The 19,572-nt window shown below is 33.4% G+C and overlaps 1 protein-coding gene and 1 non-coding gene across 2 annotated transcripts; both read right to left on the bottom strand.

The window, feature by feature from the left end:
• Positions 1-4,394: 4,394 nt before the first annotated feature.
• Positions 4,395-9,946, bottom strand: LOC120086452 (Ubiquitin carboxyl-terminal hydrolase family protein). Its single transcript, XM_039043115.2, has 2 exons — positions 8,631-9,946; positions 4,395-5,393 (listed from the first exon to the last, which is right to left on the bottom strand). The coding sequence occupies exon 1, from the start codon at positions 9,864-9,866 to the stop codon at positions 8,658-8,660; it is 1,209 nt and encodes a 402-aa protein (XP_038899043.1). The 5' UTR covers positions 9,867-9,946; the 3' UTR covers positions 4,395-5,393; positions 8,631-8,657.
• LOC120087435 (small nucleolar RNA snoR77) lies at positions 8,416-8,530 on the bottom strand. Its single transcript, XR_005484573.1, has one exon. It is a non-coding gene; the product is annotated as a small nucleolar RNA snoR77 (small nucleolar RNA).
• Positions 9,947-19,572: the final 9,626 nt, after the last annotated feature.

Genomic DNA, 19,572 nt, shown 5'->3' with positions numbered 1-19,572 from the left:
GAAAGAAAAAATCACTTTGTTGTATTAGTGCAAAGTGTAAAGAATCAAATGTTTGCTAAAAAAGGAAAAAAAATCATTGACCATAAAAATTGAAATTTATATTTTATAAATGAGAAAAAAACAAGATAATAATTGATTTTTTTAATTAACATTTATGGTTGATTTAAAACTAAATGAGGGTTAAAAATTGAAGGCTGGAAAGTAGAGAAAATATTCCTTTATTGAAATATGACATATCTTTAGGATGTAAATAAAATTGTTATGTAATTGAGTGTTTAAAGTATGTGGTGAAAATATTATTTGTATGGTGAATATATGTTACATTTTTCAAGAAGACACAAAAAATTATCAATTTCTAAACTTCTTCAATGTTCATGTTTGAAGGCTAAGTAACTGTTAAAAGTTTTCGTTTGTTTGGAATATATTTGGTGTTTATGAATGTGAAAAAAAAAAAAAAAACATGTTATATAATTAAGTGTTCAAAAGTCAAATTCAAAATTTGTGTTAAGTATATGTTTACTTTATAAATTTGTTAATTTTTAAGAATTAAAAAATGGGACTTTTTAAATACAAAAGAATATTTAAAAATATTTATACTTTATAGTAAAAAGTTACAAAAGTAGCTATAAAATATAAATATTTTTGGAATTTTTTCATTTATAAAAATTTTCCTTGAATTTTCTTAATTATTATTTATTTATTTGAAGAAGAACAAGAACAACAAAACAACCAACACGAAGAAAAATAAAGAAGCAAAGAACGTCACTGTCTCAAGAGGTACATCTGGTTGATCGACAGCAAGCTCATTTGACGTCAACCTTTGTTCACGCACATATGTTTCCCAAACCTTCTCTAAAATTTCTTCTATCTGAATTATCGACACCTTTGTCTGCAACGTCCACTGAGCTGCTTCATGAACCAATCGATTTGCTTGATGCCAATAGTGCCAAAATACACAAGTTCGAAATTGATGAACTTTCCTCTTCGCTTCACTAATAATCACCCCACCTCAAAAAAAAATCACCAATTGGCTTATTCTATAAAAGAGCAGCAACATGCATGGAGTCAGTTTCCACCTTCAAATCAAGGAAACTTACTTCAGCTGCCACGAACAAACTCTCTCGAATAGCCATGGCCTCCAACATATCGACATGAGTCAATAGTACACAAAATCTAAGAAGAATTAGCACAATCTCTCCTTTAATCATTTCGAAACACCATAAAAATTGCATTTTTCTATGTCGTTCTTTCCTAAAAGTCATTTTGATTCGACCAATAGAAGGGGGTATCCATTTGCATAAGTAATTGAAGGCGAATGCCAAAGTGTTCCTATAATTTTTGAAAAATGATAAATTTATGGTTTAAATACTATTTATCTATATATTTGTGATGTTGGATTTTTTTTTTTAAAAAAAAGATTTTGGTTTATTTTGATCAATATACTTTAACTTTGATTCATTTTGGTCATGTACTTTTAAAATGTTCATTTTGGTCCCATTCATTCTCATTTTTACTTCATTTTTAAGTAGATCAAATGGTCATTTTTAAAAGTTTAAGAACTAAAATGAACTAAAGTACAATGACTAAAATGAATATTTTGAAAGTATAGAGACCAAAATCTATTAAAATGGAAAGTATAAGGATCAAATTAAATATTTTAAAAATATATGGATCAAAATAATAATAATTAAAATGATATTTAAATATAATTATCATGAATTATATTTAAGTTGACAAATCATCGCTAAATCAACTCTAACAATGGAATGAACAAAAAAAGTTCCAGATGTTACAGCTTGAATGGTTTCAAATCATATGAGGAATTCGTGGCTTATTTGACAAAATATCATAATACCAATACCACTCATATCATGCACAAAATAATGATAATATGATTGTATGTATATATATTTTTAATGGGAGCTTGTCAACATCCGACAGTCATTGGAAAATTATTTGGGATATACATTATAGTTTTGGTTATGTGCTCAATCAATTATTTTGATTGTGATTTTTATTTCATTATTTTAGTTTTTTTTTTTTTTTTTTTATATTTGTATGAATTTAATGTAGACATATCTGAAAAATCAATTAATATTTTCTTTCCAGTGATCTTGAGTATAGTAATGGTATACCAAAAAAAAACCAAAATAAGACATTTATGATAAATAAACCAACTTTAGTATAGTTCACCTGATTCAATCATATTTTTGATTGAGATATTAGAAATTCTATTATTCTCATTGATTTTTTTTAAAAAAAAAAATAATAATAATAGGAGCAAATATCAATTTATACCCAATTTTGGGTTGTATCAATTTAAATTCTAATCTAATAGTTGTATTAATTTAAACTCCAAACTTGTATCAATTTAAATATTGAAGTTTCACAAGTGTATCAATTTAAATCCTAAACTTTCATAAGTATATCTAAATAAAACATAATAGGAGATTTAAATTAATACTCTTATGAAACTTCAAAGTTTAAATTGATAAACTTGTGAAAATTTTAGAGTTTAAATTAATATAACTATTAGTTTGAGGTTTAAATTGATACAACCTAAAATTTAAGGATGTAAATTAATATTTAATAAATTAATAAGACGAATCTCACTAGAAGTTACATGAAAATAGCTAAAATTTCAATGGATAACAATAAGAAGTTAAATGTTTTATTAATAATTTCTTTGTTTTATCTTAAATTTTCTTGGAAATACTTTTGAAATATTAGTTAAATTTGGAATAAAAAACAGTCATCTGTCACATCACAACTATTTTTTAAAAAAATATTGAATATGATTTTAAAGGAAACACAAACAAATTTTCTTGATAGAATACATAGAAAGTAGCTAAAAAAATCTCACATTGAGTTATGTATGGAAAAAAAAAATTGGTTTGTCCAATGGAGGAGCCTTACAAGCCAAAATAAAAGAAATTTGGACATTATGAACCGTTTAGATCTTACTTGTTGGGTACGGTAAATAATATTACAATCACTTCAACATATTTTAAATTTTTTAGATGAAAATTAATCCATTTCTTGAGAATGTTAGGTTTGAAAGAGATAAAAGAAAAAAAAAATGTTGCTATTGGAGAAAAACATTGAGCTGACAATGACACGTCTTATTGAACAAATGGAGCAAGTCGAAATGAAAATTTTTGGTCAATTCCTCCATTGTTCTTTTTCAAGAAAATACTAACTCCCTCCATAAATTAAGGTTGTTCAAATAACCCAATAACTCAAACAACCCAGACTATCCAATCCAAAATATAAAGATTGGGTTGGGTCAGTTTTATTCTTGGGTTAGGTTAGATTAAACTTTTTCTATTTTGGTTGGGTTGGGTTGGGTCGTGGGTTGGCTAAATAAAAATTTGGGTTGACCCAACCCAATCCTAATTTTATATATATTAATTATATATTTCTCTTTGTTTAAAGTTTGATTATTTTGTAAATTTTCAATATTTTTTTTTTAAAAAATTATTATGATATTTGTCTTTGTTGAAAGTTTACAATATATATCATAGATATTTGGTATTTAGCATTTGAAATTTATAAGATTTTAGTTATTAGTCATGTCTTGTATATAAATTTACATATTTTTAATTAAAAAAAAAGAATAAGTTATAACCCCGAATTTTAAGGGTTGGGTTGGGTTGGAGACTTTATTTGGGTTGTCAACCCAACCAACCCGAATTTTCAGGTTGATCCTAAAAACACCTTTAACCCAATCCAACCTATGTACACCCCTACCATAAATCTCTTAGAACCACCAAAAATAATGGAGATGTCCAATGACAAATGATTATAATAGTGATTATAAATGTTTTTGTTTATTTTTTTCTAATATCTGTGCGTATCTGAGTTAGCTTACACGCAACTTAACTAATCTCATGGGACAACCCGCCTAATCATACAACATTTGGGTGTCAAAAAAATCCGTAGGACGTAGGTGGCTACCATTTTTCTCCAAGTATTAAAGGATTCTACGATCAACTTCCACCATCCAATGCAAAGTTTTAAAGTTGATAAAATGAATAAGGTGAAATCACCTCAAGGATCTTGTGGTGTTACCTATAAAAAGAAACTTGTTGTAATGTAAGTGGATCTTTTTAACCAAGAGTGTTCAAAGAGTAAAGTCATACAAAGAATATCTTCATAAAGTTCTTATAAGATCAACATGGCACTAGTGGAGCATTACGACCTAAAATCGAAACAAGCAAAGACAACACTCTGAATTTTGTTTTGTGAGAATGATCATTGTGAGAATAATTGAAGAGTAGATAAGTCTAAGATTTAATACCTTACTGGTTATCTTTAATTTTGCAAGATCTCCGAACATGCGTTTCATATCGTATGATTGTCCAAGAGCTTTTAAGAAGACCATTATGAAACTGTTTTAATTCATATTTGGAAGTATTTTTATACCATGATCCATCCGGACAAAGAAGAAGATAATAGCAATTATGAAGAGTTCTTAATAGTAGTCAATAATCATATGACACCCATACAGCACAGACAGGAAAATCCAACACTGAGAAACATGAAAAGTGACTGAATCACACTTTTAACTCAAGAATGACCAGAAAAATGTTGCTTAGATTTTGATTCCTCCTCCGCACGAGTATGTAGCATCACACGAACCACCAACAGTAACAGAAAAGTTATGTTGAGGCCTCTCTAGGAATGCAGGCAACCGGGACAACAGCCCGCATATACATTCACTATCCAACTGCTGCACCCACTTGCAACAATTCTCCTCCATTGGCGATAGTGGGATCTTCTGCTGGTGTCCGTGGTGGTGTCCGTGCTGATGTGTGTGTCGGTGTCTCTGGTTGGGAGAGCCTTGGCTTTCATGGTTATCAGAGAGTGATAGTGATGGAGGTGGAGGTGGCAGGACAGTGGAGTAAGGCAGCATTGCACAAGCATAGTTTGCTAGCGCGATCTGGGAGGCGCAGAGTGGTCGAGGAGCAACATCTGGTGGCTGCCATTGACCCTCTGTGTCAGTAATCAGAGCCAAAAACAACGTTACTGAAAATATAAGGATCTTGAATCTCCCCATTCGAGCAGACTAGCTAGCTTTTCCTTGTCAGCGCAAGAATACAAGGAACCCAGGAAGGCTTTCTGGCTTCTGCAGACTGATACCTATGGTATTTATAGAGTCCAAAATTCATAAGATCCTTGGGTCAGTATTTGTTTGCAACTTGTTTTTTTTTCCCCTTTCTTTTTCTGTGGGAGTGAAGTATGTTACCAAAGAATGAGGTTTTAGGTTCTGTTTGGTTGGTATTTTGTTATGGCCTCATTCATTTTGAGACCAGTTTGTTAGGTGGCACACAAGAGTTGAATTAAACCTCATGAGTGAATAAACTTCACATTCTTGTTGAGTTCGATCGTTCCTGCAATATACGAAATAACCAAGATGAACTCTCAGAGAAAAGAAAGTACTTATTTTAATGCTTCAAAGGGTGAATGAATTTCACATATAAAAACAGGTCTCCATTTTGTACGGTTGGAGATGTAATTTAAGAAATTTCTTCTTAGAACTCAGATGAGAAGATTTTCCATCCAGTGAAAACTTAAACCTTTTTCCCCCTGCATCACTTGTAACATGAACAATACTAGATTATCTTGAATACAATGGTGAAAAGTTCACTTGAAGTGTTCACCTCATCAAGAAGCATATACAACATGCAAAAGATGTGGAAAAAGTCATTCCATAGATACTAGACTATTTGGTAGACTAAATCCTACCTGATTGATCATGTACTTCACATATGGTCAATTATATCATAAATAATAGGCATGAATTATGATGAGAACATTTCTGAATCAATAATCCACAAAACTGTGTATATGAGCTCAAATATAGATACAATGGTCTATACCACCTTCCATGATGAATGGTTTAGGGCACTGCAAGTCCCTTACAGACCATTTAGCACTTAGAAGAGCTTCTACATAGGATGATTTCCTCGAGACTGGATGTTATTCCAAAAGTTGCACTAATGAAATGGAAATGTGTGCATTTCATCTTAGAGCGATCATGAAGGAACCTAGAAATTTTCAATATTTTACACTCATTGGCGGACAATACATTTGCTGATTGTCATTGTGGAACTACACGTTGGAATTACATCAATTCAGAAATATTCCCTAAAGGAAGTTCTCTCATGTATGAACAGATGATTAATTCTGCCCATGAACTACACGTCAAAATTTTACATTTTTTTATATATTCGTGAGTGTCTAGACCATCTTGCACACACCTTGACTAATCTCACGGAACAACCTTCCTCCCTACAACATTTGGGTCTCAAGGATATTAAATCCTAGGTAGGTGGCCACTGTGGAATTTTACTCCCATCTAAGTCTTTTATTAAACCTATCGCCCTTACTGACCACTAGGCCAACCCATGATGGTTGAACTATACATCAAGTTGGAACAATTTCTTCTCAAAAACAATAATAGTTATTAGGGAGAACTGAGAAGTTAGATGCCATTCAAAAACCATGACATGAACCACACCTTGAGTACTACTATGACAATTAACAAGGTAATATATTATGAGCTTGTAAGAAATGCTTGCTAAAATAGAGGAACTGAGTGCTTGAAACCCTACTAGCCTCCACCAGCCTATCTTACCCCTCTTGAATGTTAATGGCAACTGAAATGAATGGCACGATAGTTGCTTTTGATTAAAGGATGTTTTGATGAGATTGAGTATCCTTAGAGATATGGAGACCTTTAAAGTGGATCTCTCTCACAAATTTGCTTCTTAGTACAACTCTCAGCCTCAAGTCTAATCTTTGTTTCACGAAAATAACTTTCATCAAGAAAAAAAATACAAGGACAAAAAAAAAATAATAAAAAAATCAAGCCCACAAAAGAAGGGAGCACTCTAAAGAAAGGAGCTCCAACTATACAAAATAATTCCTATAGAATAGTCACCAAAGGCCTGTTTGTTTCATAGATATTGCCATGGGATACCAGACAAACATTCAATATATGTGTTTGTTTCACGAGATTTCACTTTTTAAAACCCAAGATATTATTATCCAGGGAACTTTAACCCATCTGACATGGGGACATGAGTTTTTTAATACCCTCCATACTTGTGGGATTTTTATACCTAGAGATGAAAAAAGTCTGATTAATTAATAAACTAATATCAATTAATCATTATTATTAAATTTAATTAATTATTAAATATAAATATATTATCAGACTTAATAAATTCCAACTAATGCATTTATCATTGATATTTTATGTTATCTTAACTATTTAATATAAAATTTTATTATTAATTATATTATTTTTACTTGTTCTCATATTTGATTAAATAATTATTCAATTTTAATTTCTATATATATAATTGGTAAATCAAACACATTCATTTAACTTTCAGACATTAATTATTCTACAAATCCGAACACTAATATTAATTATCCTAGACATTTAAAATCTAGATATTTAAATTCCAGACATTTAATATCCATACCTATAAAAGAATATTTGCAATCCAAACGATCCCTAAAGTCTTTGAAATTGAAGCATAGAGGGAAACATAAAATTTGATAAGAGGCAAAATATCAGTAGGATCCCTCCCCAACCCTCTAAACACTTTGTTATTCTGCTCCACCCAAAGAACCATAAAAGCTACTTGTCCCAAAGAACCGTAAAAGCTACTTGTCCCCATGTACAATGTGTAAAAGACAAGCAAACAATTAGATTCGAGAGCACCTTTATCAGCTGTTAATTAGCCACTAAATTTTGGCAGATTATGTTAGCCTATTCCAATTGATATACTACTTTTCCTAACACCAAAATTGTCCTCGACTCTGAAAGGCATGCTTATGGGGTTCGAGTCATAAATTTGTAATTTTACTTCACCATAGCTTCAATTATGTTCTCATGGTCATCAAGTAATATACTCTTTAAAAGAAAAAGAAAGATAGAATTTCGAGTATAAAAAATATTAACATCAATGCAGAATGCCCCCATATACACAACAGGAACTTAGCTCCTTACTCCTAATCCTTTGCCATTAAGTAAATCCCACTTATTTTTTGACCAATCTAATTTTCATTGACATTCTTGGTAAACAGACTCGTGCATACATTAAATTGTCATAATTATATCAATGAGAACGTGGCATGTAAAAATAAAAGTTGTTGAATTTCCGGCATTAAGAGTAACATAAGCATAGGCAAACAGTGGCTTCACAAAATTTTATAGTTAAACTTTCTACCAAATCATAAAGATTGTCAGACTTCCACAGAACAATGTCAATGGACAACATCATAAAGGTTGAATTGAATTACAAACTACAATTCTAATCTGTGCAATCAGACAGCCATTTTTCTTTTTTTTTTTTTTTTTTTTTTTGGAAAAGGAAACAAAAAAAGAACTGAAAAACAAATGTACTTGAGCTTACTAGACCAGCTTCAAAGGAAATCTCAGCAAATCAGAAGAGTAAAAGCAAATTAGTTAAGCTTGAGCAGAACTAAGAGGTACCCTCTTTTTTTTCAGTCCATAATTTCACAACTTATTCAAGTTGATGATTCGACTCGATTAAATTAGAAGTTTAGAGATCAATATGATTAAAAATGAAAATTTCCCAAAATCTATTTACCTGGAAAGGTCATCCTCATCGCAAAACTCAGCCCTTCAAGTGAACAGTCCTTGCAGCCATGAAGTCCATGTCCTTCCTGAGTTGTTTTGCCCGTTGCCTTCGCTGCTCAGCTCTCTCCCTCCATCCTTGTTCCAACAACTCCACGAACTTATCTTTTATTTCAAGCAATGGGTCACGATCAATCAACTGGCTACCCTCGTATGCCTCTCGAAGCATCGCATTCTCAATCCCACCTTTCAATGACAAATAGAATATCCCAGAATGCCTGGTGAATACACTGGAAAATGCATTCGAAAAACGGTACTCATCACTAAATTTCCCCAATGTCGGCACTGGAATCCTCTTGAACAATGAAAGTGATAGCAGCTCGTGAAAAACTCCGACTGTTCTCTTCTCCATCTCCGGCGATGATTGAGCCAAATGGGACACGTCTTCGTATGGCGATATGTAATCTAGTTCTAACCAATCTCTAACCCATTCTCTCATTTCCTTTCTTAAGATGAATCCAGGAGGAAGCTTGTAGTTGAAATTAGGCCGAATACGAATGCCGGTTGATATGGATTCATCTTCAGCTCTTCTCTCAATCACTGATTTCGCAAAATCAGGGTTTCGAGAAACCAATTGAAGAAACGATTTTCCCTCTCCCGGACTCCCAACAATCTGAAAATATTCAGGGTACTTCGGCACCAAGTTGACCAAAAAATCATTCGGAAACCCGAATTCCCTCTTAACATGCACTAATTTATCAACACTAAGCATTTTATCCTTCGATATCATCAATAACTTACACAATTTCGAAACGATCAACCCTTCGTTTTCCATCGTAATCCTCTTCTCTTCTTCAAGAAACCCCCTAAGTCGATCGCTAGCGCGTAAGAACAAAACGGGTTCAGATTTAGGTTTGATTCTATCATAGTAAGTTTCGAACAAACCTGGATTGCAACTCATAAACATCTTGACTGACACATTGAGACGCAATCTCTGTCGTCGTTTTTCTAGATATCGAAGTGGAATCACCTGCCCTGGTTCGTTGAGAACCTCCCTCACAACCCGCGCGCATAGCTTGTACCGCTTGTCGTTTTCGATTGCTTCGTCCAATCTGTAATCCTTGCGCCAAATTACCTTCAAACTCGAAATGTGTCTGATCTGGAAGACGATTTCTTGGCTTAGGAGAGACGGATGAGCAGATTTGAAGCTGCGCAGACATGAGAAGAGTGTATGGGGCGTGGAGAGCATACCTCCAACCAGAAAGCGAGCTATTGTTGTTGGGTTGGCGACGGCTAGCTTTCGCAACTCGCAAGGGCTTGACTCAAATTTGAAAGGGAAATTTGTATGGATGGGCCAAAATGGGAAGCCTACTCAAAATTTGGCCTAGACTCATAAATTAGTCTCTTGATGATGTCAATTACGTATGAAATATTCGTTTAGACTCTAAAACGCTAGCTCGTTTAGACTCCAAAATGGTTGCTAGCATGCGTACAACTCAGATTCTCTCGTTTTGGACTCATTCCTCTCGTTTTTTTCTTCTCATTCTTCATAAGACAGAGATAAACTGTTTTACATTTTAATTTTTTGTCCGACTCCCTCATTCCTCTCGCTTTATTTTCTTTCCTTTTGTTTCTTTTTACCAAATATAAATTTACCACCAATTTTCATGTAATTAATGTTCATTGTATGAGTTTCCCAATATTTCGGAAAAAGAACTAACATACCCACAATTCTTTCAAATCAATTTAAAGAAAAGTCTTGTGCAAGCTAAATTTCATTAACATAACAAAATATAAAACTGATATTTCATCTATCATCCATCCATTCTCTCTAAAAAAAACCCATAAGCATTCAGCTGCAAAGTTTCCTAAAAATACAAATATTGTAATGCTATAATCGTTGTTGAATCAACATATACAAGTAGTTTCAGATTCCAAGTAAATATACACATTCACTGTGTTGTTTCTCATTTATTTAAATCGTATGAGTCGTGGTAGGTGATAGGAATAGTTTATTTGTGAGGTAGTATGATAACTATAGATAGGCGAGAGGAAGAAACGAGAGTGAGGCTAGTCCAACGAGAGAAAGAGAAAATGGTGTCAAAAATATAAATGAGAAAAAATGAACGAGAGTGAGAAACTTGTTAACGAGAGGAAGAAATGAGAGATAGAAACGAGATGACTAACGAGAGTTTAACAAAATCCAAAATTTTAATATTACTCACTTGTGTATTATTGAAGGATGGATGAGAAGCAAATGTTTATTCGAAATGGAGGGTCATGGATGACAATGAACAATGTTATAATGGAGGATGTTTGAAGGGTATCCTAGTGCCTATGACATTAAAGTATAGAGAATTGAAAGATCGATTGTTTGGCCTTATGAAAATTAATTTTTCAAAGCTCACCTTGATAATGAGGATGAAATATAAATTGGATTGTGAATGTCCTCCAGTATATTTGATGAACGACAATGATGTTAAATTTCTACTTTTGGAGTTGGATCGTAACAAACCGTCAATATTCATAAGTGTTGAGAAAATCCATCAAGTGGCAAATTTGATGATATAGAGGCAGAACACAGACCAACGCTTGTGGCTGATATTAATAATTAGTCGGATACTTTTCCATCAATGGTCTCGATGAGAGATGACAGCATGAATCCATAGGAGTTGTATACTCATGGCCAGAAAGGGGCCGTAATGAGAATTTTGTGAACAAGATTGATTAGAACATGGAAGACATTAGGGGTTGTTCGACAACTTGAGTATCCCTAAATTACCTCTCCACATCAGGCATTGTAATATACAGGGTGATCACCAACTACATGACAAACATATTGTAAACAATGTTAAATATAAAAACAATTGTCTACAATGTGAAAATGTGTTTGTTACTCACCACAAGGGAGTTGAAGATATATTTCTACAATAACTTGTTGGACAATGAATGAAAGCATGATCACTTTAGAAATCAAGACATTGCATTATTGTTAAGTCGGATTGCAGCTTTCCCAACAATAGTGGATATAATCTCATATGCCCAAACCTATAAAACCATTTTAGTTTATTTAAAAATAATGAGAATTCATTGGACATTTTATGATAAAGAAAATGTGAGAATTGATACCTAGAACGCGTGAAGAAATCTGGGTAGATTGTACTTCAGCATGTAATTTTTATTAGTTCTCACCCTCTTCTTGTACAAGCTGATCTTGTCCTTTAATGTTTTTTTTCAGACTGTTGAAAGTTCTCTCCCACAAAATATGTCCCCAATTTAAGTTGTTGAAGTATTCGAGATCCTTCATGTCATCCAGCAAAAATTTATCAATGCTACTTTTAACCTTGTCTTTTCCCATCAACCCCAACTCATAATAATATACTAGACTAACTTCATTACATCCAAGTCATTTTTTAACTCTAACACCTTATAACATTCTTCAAACTTGGTAGGATGCACTTCCATCGTCATTAAATTATGTAAATACTTCATCGTAGTAATTCCATCACTTTAGCACTACGAACCAGTTTTGTAGGCGACCGCCACAATCCCGTCAACAATAGGAAATTTTTCTTTGAAGATTCAGTAATCTTCCCGTCCAAGTCAAAGCTCATAGAATCAGGCGTACCACTTTCCTTCTTCCTTAACAAAATATGTTGGACTAGCGGGCTGTTGAAGACTATGTCCATATCTACGAATTTTCCAAACACAGACCTCCAAAATAATCAAAGTTTCTCCCCTGTAAGTTTTTCTTTGATTATCTTATTTGCGATCCTAATGTGAGATGATAGGCTCGTAGCCTATCCAGGAAAACAACTATAACAATCTTCATATTAGTCATTCATAACTGTAGGTAAAAAAAAGGAATTAGAGAAAAAAAGGAACAAAAAACACATTATACTGCATTCTATAAAACACTCGCTTCAAACTCTTGTTTTGAACTCTTGCTTTTTCCTCTTATTGTCTCATTTATTCCTCTCATTATTTCTCTCCATTTTTCCTCTCCCTTATTTCTCTCCTTTCTTCCTTTCCCTTCTTTCTCTCCTTTCTTCCTCTTCCTTTTTCCTTTTTGTACTTGTTTTCATTTCTTCCTAAACTTTAAACCTACAAACGATTATATTTATGATATCAAACGAAAGCAAAAACCTAACTACAATTTGTACCAGTGTTACCTTAACTTTTGGAGGTGTAGAAAGAAGCAAGCGAGTAATTGCCTTTACAAATGGAGAAAGGAGCAACCGCATAGTTGATGGTGTTGTTGGCGTTTAATGGTATAGGTTAATTTACCAAATCAGATGGATGCAAGTTACCGAGTGGAAGAAGACGCGGGAGAGAGAAATATAGAAATTTGAGAAAGAGGAAAGAAGGTGAAGTGAAAGGAATGAGGGAGTTGGATTGAAAATGAAAATTTAAAATGGTTGATTTTTGTTCGATGAAGAATGAGAGAAAAACCGATAGGAATAAATCCAAAACGAGAGAAATGCACAAGAATTTAGGTTGCATGCATGATAGCGAGTGTTTTGGGGTCTTAAACGGAAATTTCACATGCAATCAACATCATTTGGAGGTCAATTTTCGAGCGTTCTTTAAAGGTGGGCCAAATTTTAAGTGGGCCTCAAATTTTGGCCCATTTATACAAATTCCCCAGAGTTTCCTTGATTGCTAATAATTTTGAAAGGGTGACAATTTGAATATATTATTTTGTATGTGTGTTATTTGAATAAGCTATTTTGTAATTTGAATATGAATTTAATATTTGATATTTTGTAAATATGGAAAAAACTTTAAATCTAGATTTTTAATTATTTTTTATTCTATATTTACCCTAAACAATCAATTGATAAGGAGAGAAAAGAAAGAGAGAGAAGTGACGACTAGTGGTTGGACATATGGGGACTGATGGCAACGAAGGTAAGTGACAACGAGGCAGAGTGGTGGCCAGCGATAAATAGTGTAGAGTAGTTGGTGAAAAAGAGATGTTAGGGGTGGTGGTAGGGTTGGGTTCTGTTACGAAGAAGAAGTTCTAGTTTTTTTATAAAAAAAAAAAATCAAAGGGGTTGTTTAGGACACTGAGTTGAGATATGATGGCTGGAGTTCATATATTTGTATTTGTGCTGGATAGTTATTTTGTCTGAGTTCATATATCTATCTTTAAGATGCAGAGTTGAGTTCATACGCCTGGAGTATCTGTTGAAGTTTTTCACTCTGAATAATCTACTTTTATAATTACTATTTTTGTTTTGAAATTTCTTTATTTAATATTCTACACATCTTTGTTTGAATAAAATATGGATTGCAATTTTTCTTTTTTCTTTTTTTTAGTAAAGAACAACGATTAACCTACTACATTTCTTGCAAGTATAGGTTAAATAAAATAAGAAATCAAAGAGAAATCAAAATTTTTTATTCCTAATTTTTCTTCATGAATTTTATCGTTATCTTTTTCTTCTTCGTATTGGTGTTCTATATTTTTCCTAATTTTTTAATAGAATTTCCCCATCATCTTAGCAACCAATGAAATCATCACATTTCATCAACAGTTCCACTTTTAATTAAGAGCTCTTTCCCATCATTTTAGCAGCCAATAAAAGTCACCACATTTCTTCAACAAATCTACTTTCAATTCCTCCAAATTTGGAGGATCATCAAAGAACAAAACTCCATGTTTTACTAATTCTTGCTCGAAAATGTTTTAGAAAAAAAAATCACCATTTTATGATTTTCTGTTATTTTCTACATACTTTTCAACTACATGCATACTTTTCAAAATATTCTTAATACTCATTTAATGGACAAAATACTACTATTTATATAATCAACAATCCTACAACATATTTTAATAATCAACAGTCTTATTGAAGGAACTCGTATTGAAGAGATCCTTGAGCGGAAGCGGATCGTTTAAATTTCATTAATTATTGAAAACATAATTTACAATAAACATACAGTAGATATGCATTTAAATTTAAACTACAACATGCTTTCACAAGAAATAAAGGGTTCAAAATACATTACCCTTGAAGAACCTTTCTTCACGTAAAACTCCCTCGAACAGTCATGAGCCTCGAACAGAAACAACAACTCTTAATGACCTTCTTCAAGATATCTATTTTGGTTAGAGGGATAGTTTGAGTGTGGAAGAAGAAGATTGAGGAACACACAGAACTTTTCTGTAACTCTCAATCATTTAGCTAATTGCAATGTTTGTTATCGAGGAAGAAGAGAAAACAACTTTCTTTTATTCCTCTTGCCACAAAAACAATAACCACTCATCAAGGTGGTTGGAGAGAAAAGAGGGAAGTTATTATTCAAATAATAATAAAATAATATAAATAAATATGATAACTAACTTATCATATTATATTTATATTAAATTATATGTTATATCAAATATAACATATAACCTATAGTTTTAATATTGTATCACATACAATATAGTTTTTTTTCTCTATTTTATGGCATTTAATATAAATCATATTTATATTATGTTTAACAACTATGAATAACATTCATAGAAAATATATTTGAATCTCATTCAAATATTCATTTCCTCCCATTAAACTATAATGTATCAAATACATTATGATAATTATATCATATATAATTGAAATAATTTAATCATATCATATATGATTAAAACCCTCTTATTAATTTAAACAATTCAAATTAACCCAAAACTGATTCTCAACTAATTCCTTTTGAGCTACCAATGGGATCTTATGGATCTGTAGCTTGAAACTCCAATTGTACATGAATAATTAATCGAACTCTTTAATTACATTATTCACCATCCATTAACTGTCGGGTACTCTACTAAAGATTGACTGTTGCACTCTTTGCACTCTTTGCACCATCCAATCAACAGTATGATGACCTTCACAAATTGCTCGTAAGTACAGTTGGGCCAAATTACCATTTTGCTCTATAAGTACATCTAACCCCTTAAGTACCATTGATCTCTCTAATGAACAATAGATCATAGTCTCACTATAACTAAATTCCTCTGAGGTAGGAGAGGGTGTGGAGCCACATTGTTTAAGACCTAGAATCAGCCCTTAAGGAAGCAATTTATCTACTTACCCCTACTTCGGGGAATGAGTGAATTCCATCTTGTGTAACTGTGTTCCTAACTCTCCAATTACACGAATCCCCAAAATGGTAGGCTTGTTGAGTTAACAATCTGGCCACTCTCACCCAACAAATTAAAGCACCGCCTCTCATAGGCAAGAGTTCACAACTCATTTAGGATTCAGTTCATGTTACCTATGGTCATCCTTGTGAAATGTAAGTCTATATTATGAATGGTGTTATATAACGAGACTATACATTTCGTGGTCTGGTCTTATACAAACTATTTTGTATAGAGTATCCCCGCTCACATGTCTAATACATGAATGATTAGGATCAGATCATTTGTAGCGCTTTACAACAATTGTAACACCTACAAAGCAGACCATACTCGTAGTGTTACTATGATAAGGTATCCAACCTTATCCATATACTACAGACAATTTAGGTTATCACTTAAACATGATCTACCTGTATGTCTCTACATACATGTTTAAGTTACAATGATAACATTGATGTTAGTTTATTAGTCTGTGGTTAATGAAACTAAAATATCACATATTTTATAGACAAAGTGAATAAAATATCATATATTATTAATTACATAAAAGTTTTTTTCATACAAAGTCCACAAACTATAGGACCCTACGAGATTTAGGGCATCAACTCTAACAATCTCCCACTTGCTCTAAAGCTAGTGGAGTGTACAATATAATAAAATATAAGTACAAAAAACAATAAACTAGGGCATAAGACGCCCAGTACAACATCTCCCATTTGCCTTAGTCCAGCTGTGGTCTATCTCATAGACCCATACTCTACAAGTGACCCTTAAACATTGTAGTCGTGAGGGCCTTCATAAACAGATCAACAACGTTGTGCTCCGAAGCTATCTTCGTGACAATCACATCCCCTCGATGCACAATCTCTTGAATGAGATGATACTTTCGCTCTATGTGCTTGTCACACTTATAACTTCTAGGCTCTCGGGAATTAGCCATAACACCACTATTATCACAAGAAAGTGTGGTGGGCTTTGACATGTTGGAACAACTTCCAGATCAATCAAGAATTTCCTAAGGCAAATGGCTTCCTTAGCGGCTTCACAAGCGCTACATACTCAGCCCCCATAGTGGAGTCCACGATGTACCCCTGCTTGGTGCTTCGCCATACTACTACCCCTCCGTTAAGAATGAACATTAATCCTGATGTGGATCTCCTAGAATCCCTACCAATCTTAAAATCAAAGTCCGTGTATCTCGTAAGGATCAAATCCTTAGAACCATACATAAGCACGTAGTCCCTCGTTCTCGTAGATACTTGAGGATGTTCTTAACGGCTGTCCAGTGATCTAATCCTAGATTAGATTGATATCTACCGACTATCTCTACTATGTAGTAGATGTCAGGTCTAGTACATAACATCACATACATCAAACTGCCCATGGTAGATGCATAGGGGATCTGTCTCATATCCCCAACCTCTTGAGGTGTCTTAGGACACTATTTCTTAAACAATGTAACTTCGTGCCTAAAAGGCAATACGCCCCTTTTGGAGTTCTGCATCGAATACATGACAAGTATCTTGTCATATACGACACCTGAGACAGCGCTAACATTTTGTTCTTTCGATCTCGAAAGATTTAAATACGCAGAATAAACTGAGCATCTTCTAAATCTTTCATTTGGAATTGGGTCACTAGTCAGTTCTTAACTGTAGTCAGTAAACCTACATCATTCCCAGTAGGATATCATCTATATACACACACTAGAAAAACTACTGAACTGTTGATGATTTTCTTGTATACACAAAGCTCATCAACATTTTGATCAAAGCCATAAGATTCGATCGCAGTATCAAACCTTATGTCCAAGATCGAGATGCTTGTTTCAGTTCACAAATGGACCGATTAAGCTTGCAAACCTTTTGCTCTTGACCTTAGATTATGAATCCCTCAGGCTGCACCATATAAATAGTCTCCTCAAGATTTCCATTTAGAAAAAGCAGTCTTGACATCCATTTACCATATCTCATAGTCATAATATGAGGTAATGGATAGGAGGATCCAGATAGACTTCAACATGGCAACAGGCGAGAAAGTCTCTTCATAGTCGACTCCCTCTACCTGGGTATAACCCTTTGCCATCAGTCTAGCCTTGAAGATTTGCACCATCCCATCAGGACCCTCTTTCCTCTTGTAGATCCATTTACAACCTATAGGTTTAACCCCATCAGGTTGATCTATAAGATCCCATACTAAATTGAAGTATATGGACTCTATTTCGAGATCCATGGCTTTGATTCATTCATCTCTGGCAACGTCCTCCATTGCCTTCTTGTAAGACAATGGATCCTCAACCTCGCCATCAGCTACCATGGCTAAGATTTCAGTTAAACCCATATAGCGAATAGGTGGGTTCGTAAGCCTCCCACTACAATGAGGTTCTACCTACTAAATGAACCTATTCAGCAACTTTTGTTGAGGTACTAGGTTCTTTAACAACTCTTGTAAAAGATTCAGTAGTTTCTTTGGAAATCTCATTCAACACAATTTTGCTTCTAGGTCTGTGCTCCCTTATGTGGTTTTCCTTAAGAAAAGTAGCATTTGTCAATACAAATACTTTGTTTTCTTTAGGATCAAAGAAATAATCACCTCTCGTCCCCTTGGGGTAGCCTACAAGTAGGCATAACCTCAAACGTGGTTCCAATTTCTTAGGATTAGCCTCAAGCACATATGTTGGACAACCCCATATTCTAAAATGATGTAAACTAGCTTTATGATCATTCCATAACTCCAAAGGTGTTCTGGCAACACTCTTGGAGGGAACACAATTCAAGATATATGCTGTAATCTCTACTACATAATGCCAAAACGAGTAAGGTAAGAAAGCATAACTCATCATAGACCGAACCATGTCCAACAGGGTTCGATTTCTCCTTTCTGATACATCATTTTGCTGAGGTGTACCAGGTGTTGAGAGTTGGGATACAATTTCACGATCTATCATATAGTTCTTGAATGTTAAATTCATAAACTCTCCACCTCGATCAGATCGAAATGTTTTAATCGTTCTATTTAATGTGTTCTCAACTTCAGCCTTGAATTCTTTGAAGTTTTCAAAAGATTTAGACTTATGTTGCATTAGATAGACACACTTATATCTTGAATAACCATCAGTGAAAATGATGAAATATTCATAACCTCCCCTGGCTTTTACATTCATCAGATCACAAAGGTCTGAATGCACTAGCTCTAGAGGTCCTTTGGCCCTATAACCTTTTCCAGTAAAAGGCCTTTTAGTCATTTTGTCTTCAAGACATGACTCACACACAGGTAAAGAATTTTCTTTTAACTCACTTAGAAGTCCATTCTTCACCAATCTCTCAATCCTATTGAGATTAATGTGTCCTAGTCTTAAGTACTAAAATTGAGCATTTTCCTTAAGAGGAATTCTAAGTCGTTTATTTTGAGTTACAACAGTTTTAAACATCTTTATGTTATTGAGGGCATTTTTTGCTAACGGCCTTAGCACATATAAATTATTTTCCAGTTTAGCAGAACATATATCAACACCATTCTTTGTAAGAAACACTTTATTAAAAGAAAAGTTTAATTGATAGTTGTGTTCTAAAAGACACTTTATAGAAACTAAGTTTCTTTTTAAATCAGGAATAACATATACATCATTCAGAATGAGAAATTTGTTTTGTTACGTTAACCGGAGACCTCCTACTGTCACAACTGAGACAATGTGCCCGATTCCAACTCGCATTGTCATCTCTCCAACATCAAGTTGCCGCCAGGAACTAATTCCCTGAAATGAAGAACAAACATGGTTAGTGGCTCCAAAACAGAAATGTAGGAAGTTTTCTGGTAAAGATTCCAA

The sequence above is a fragment of the Benincasa hispida genome, chromosome 9 (assembly GCF_027475165.1).
Source record: "Benincasa hispida cultivar pf3 chromosome 9, pf3_genome.v1.1, whole genome shotgun sequence".
Lineage (NCBI taxonomy): Eukaryota > Viridiplantae > Streptophyta > Magnoliopsida > Cucurbitales > Cucurbitaceae > Benincasa > Benincasa hispida.
This window is presented reverse-complemented; position numbering and strand designations above follow the sequence as displayed.